Source organism: Mytilus galloprovincialis, chromosome 10 (assembly GCF_965363235.1).
Source record: "Mytilus galloprovincialis chromosome 10, xbMytGall1.hap1.1, whole genome shotgun sequence".
Taxonomy (NCBI): Eukaryota; Metazoa; Mollusca; class Bivalvia; order Mytilida; family Mytilidae; genus Mytilus; species Mytilus galloprovincialis.
Genome location: NC_134847.1, coordinates 48,447,175 through 48,451,211, shown reverse-complemented (window position 1 = coordinate 48,451,211; position 4,037 = coordinate 48,447,175). Strand labels below are relative to the sequence as shown.

Sequence of the window (4,037 nt, the reverse complement as noted above, 5' to 3'; positions counted from 1 at the left end):
TCTTATAATCAGCATTACTTTATCAGATGACAATACTAATACTACAATAAGGCTTGCGCATAGTTATATACTTTAATTCAGTCACGGACCCGCGATATACGGGTGTGTTCTAGTACATATAATAGAGCCATGCTCTTTTGAGTTGTGAAGTCGAAATAGATATGTCAGTAGTCCCCCTCCTCAGAGTATAGTATACTATGTCAGTAGTCCCCTCCTCAGAGTATAGTATACTTATGTCAGTAGTCCCCCTCCTCAGAATATCTAGTATGTTTATGTTTATCCCCCTCCACATACCAGACTTCGGGTCAATTACATTGGAATGTACTTAATTAAATTACACATTACATTGCAAATATGGTCAATTACACTAATTACACATTACACAGTTTTTGAAATGTAATTAATTAAATTACAATTACTTCACTAATTAAAGTAATTAATTAAATTACACATTACATTTCATCATAATATTTTTTAACCAATATTATACATGTATATATAATGTATGTGTAAAATATTATACATAGTTTAAGCGTTGCATTTGATAATCATGAGTAATTTTAATGTTTTGTCATTTAGTCTGCATCTCTCTGGTCTGTACACTTTGACAGCCATTCTCAAAAGTATTTCTATAGCAGCTAATGTGGCATATATCGCTTGATTAGAACATGGAGGTATTATACTTCCATAATCAGTAGATGTGTTGATAGAAGAGGAAATTAGTTCCTATTAACTTGCCAATACATTAAGGGGTATTTTGACATCTCAGAAATGACGTTATTTAAATAAAACATAGCATGAATAAAGAAATTATAAATGAATAAAAAAAAATCACTTAATAATTATTAAAAGGTATGCTTGTCACAACATTGAAAATAATTTTTAGTACAAACAATGTATTTAATGTCTATATCTTAGCAATATTTTGCTAATTAGATAAAATACATGTAATAGTGGCATTGCCCCTGGACATTTTAATCTGATCAATTGCTGTTTGTTTTTACAGCTGTTAATTTTTATCTCTATAATCCTTTTGTGTATACTAATATTACAAAATGATTGTGTGCAGTAAATTTAAATTCTAAATGAACTCTCATAAAGATTTTTCACACAATTTTTTGTTTTTGTTTAACATGGTGATTTATTACCTTTCAATCTATTTAGTTATAGATCTTTCTTAAAAACGTATGAATTTTTTCAAATCATAAGACTATTCAGAAAAAAAATTCTGTTGGTCAAATAAGTAATATAAAAACTTTAGAATAAATTACAGAAAGTATGTGATATCAATATTTGAAAAATAAATAAACTTTTACAATTTATATTATTAAACATAAATCCTTATCATTAACACCATAAAAGTACATGTAATTGAAATGTAATTCAAAAGTAATTGAGCATTACATGCTTTTTTCATTGTAATTAATTAAATTACCATTACAAGTAAATAAATAAATTTGGTGTATTTACTGTCTCCTGATTGGTTAAAAGTATTAGTATTATTTTCAATGTTGTCAATTTCTATAGCGACACGCCCATTTTTACCGGAACTACTTTTTTATTGATTAGAAAATTCTTTTACTTTATACATACGTAGAAAAACGATTTAGAGTAAAATAATAAAGTTTTGTTCAGTCACTTGTTGTTTTAAATGTTTTAAATATGCTATCCTACCCATCTAACCCCGAACTACATGTACTGTATGACTCCGCCCCACCCCAACTCCTGTCGTCTGTTCAATACTATAAGACAAAAATGGAAGAGTTGCCGGATTTCGACATTGGTGGGGGCGAAAAGTTGACTGAAATGGAGTCGTACGATGACGAAGATTTATTGGGATGGTTGTTCAAAGATGACCTGCAAAATATTGAACTTGTTGAGCTTAACATTGCTCCAGAAAACCCTGGAATGGCACCACAACAGCAGCCACAGGCCCCATCGCAGATTCCGTTGGCACCAAAGCCGGTTGAAGTTGAAAGGCCTACAGTTTCTGGGCTTCAAAAATCACAGAAACGATTTAAAACAGTTACCCCAGAAGAACTGAAGGACCTGCAAGACAGTCGACAAGCTAAGTCAACCAAGCAAAACACGAAATGGGGAGTCAAAGTTTTCCAAGGTAAATACAAACTTTAATATATATGGAAACCTTGTTTTAAATCATTTTGTAATACTCTGTTTTAAGAGTTACATACAATATACACACACAACTGTTTTCCTATACACTCAAAATAAAACGATGTAAATTCAGACCAGGATTTGAACCTGGGACCTCTCAAAACATGAGCGCTCTGCCACTGAGCTATCTGAATCTGTATAATAATTAGTTTTTATTTGCTGTTTTTTCTACCAATATTGAATATTTCCTCTTTCCTATGTTTGAAAATCGAATTGAATTTCTTATTTTGTTATTTTTCAGAATGGTGCATGGAAGCCCTGGATCAAGTATTTGATTTCGCGACTACTGAAACAGAAGAATTAAACAATGTTTTGGCTAAATTTTACGCAGAGGCAACCCCAAAATTTTCCGAAAAAAGAGGCAAGGAAATGTCAACTGCCCAGTCAAAAGAATATCACAAAAATTCAATGAAAAACATAAGGGCAGCAATCAACCGACACATTCATGATTTAGATAGGGATATTGATATCGTTCGCGATAAAGAATTTAGGAAGGCGAATGAAACTCTTGATGGAAAATTAAAGAAAAACCTCGAAAAAGGTCTCTCCCGTCCAACAAAACATAAACAGATAATAACCATGAATGATTTGGAAAAGATAAATTCTTACCTGTACTCGTCTGATGGTCCAATAATCCTAAGATTCCGTGTTTGGTATAATATTGCTATGCATTTTGTGACCCGTGGGATAGAGTTTCATCAACAACTTCAGAAAAAATCGTTTGAATTCCACTTTGATGAAAACAATCGTGAATATGCCTGTTTGTCACATGAAATGAAACAGAAAAATTGGCAAGGAGGATTAGACTCGGGAGAAACTATTAATGACAAACGCATGTATTCATGTGAAGGCGACCGCTGCCCAGTTGCTTCATTGAAAATTCTGATTTTGAAAACTGATCCTGATGCAACTTCACTTTTTAATCATATTAATAAAGATGCGTTGTCGTCCAAAACTCCACACGTTTTACAACTATGGTACACTAACACATCGGTCAAATCTTACCAATTCACTAGATTCATGGCAGATGTGTCGAAAAATTCCTCCTGTAGTATGATGTACACAGCTCATTGTCTCCGGGCAACAGCGATCCAAGCAATGAGTGACGCTGGCTTCGAAATCCGTCATATTATGTATATGAGCGGTCACCGGAATGAGGCGTCTGTACGAAGCTACAGTCGGGACTGTTCTACCCTACAAAAGAAATCCATGAGCGACACACTTTCAACACTATCCACAGGACGCGCACCGCCTCAGACTGGGATGCCAACGCCGATGGCTGTACAAAACAATCCTGCCAGTGACAGTGTGATCTCAGTTTTGGCGGCCCGTGACACTCCAAACGTAAACACTATGAATGCGGCCTTGTCGTCAAACAACTTCATGTCGTCTGGCTTTATTTCTAACTCAGCTTTCCATAACTGCACATTTCAAATCAATAATCCACAGTAAACTGTTGTTTTTGGAAAAGAGTTTACCCGTCTCGTAACATTCCAATGACGTTGCGGCCATGACAGTTCATTCATTCTTTTGTGTATTCATACGCCAACATGTGTTTTTTGTTATTGTTAATATAAATAATATGAAAAGTTATTTGAGCCTTATTTTTATAGAAATTAATTTATAATGAATGGCTATGATTTATTTTGAATTTATTGAACCATAAAATTAATTTTTGACTCTTCACATTTTACATAATCCGCTTCGCGGATTATTCAATGTGAAGAGTCAAAAATTAATTTTATGGTTCAATAAATTCAAAATAAATAATAGCCATTCATTAATTAAAAAATGCTCAACTACACATTACATTCAATTACATGGAAAATTGTAATGCATTACACGTAATTACCATTACATTT

The 4,037-nt window shown here is 33.1% G+C and overlaps 1 protein-coding gene across 1 annotated transcript; it reads left to right on the top strand.

The window, feature by feature from the left end:
• The first annotated feature begins 1,626 nt into the window (after positions 1-1,626).
• Positions 1,627-3,767, top strand: LOC143049207 (uncharacterized). The gene is made up of 2 exons (XM_076222924.1): positions 1,627-2,116; positions 2,417-3,767. The coding sequence occupies exons 1-2, from the start codon at positions 1,663-1,665 to the stop codon at positions 3,625-3,627; spliced, it is 1,665 nt and encodes a 554-aa protein (XP_076079039.1). The 5' UTR covers positions 1,627-1,662; the 3' UTR covers positions 3,628-3,767.
• Positions 3,768-4,037: the final 270 nt, after the last annotated feature.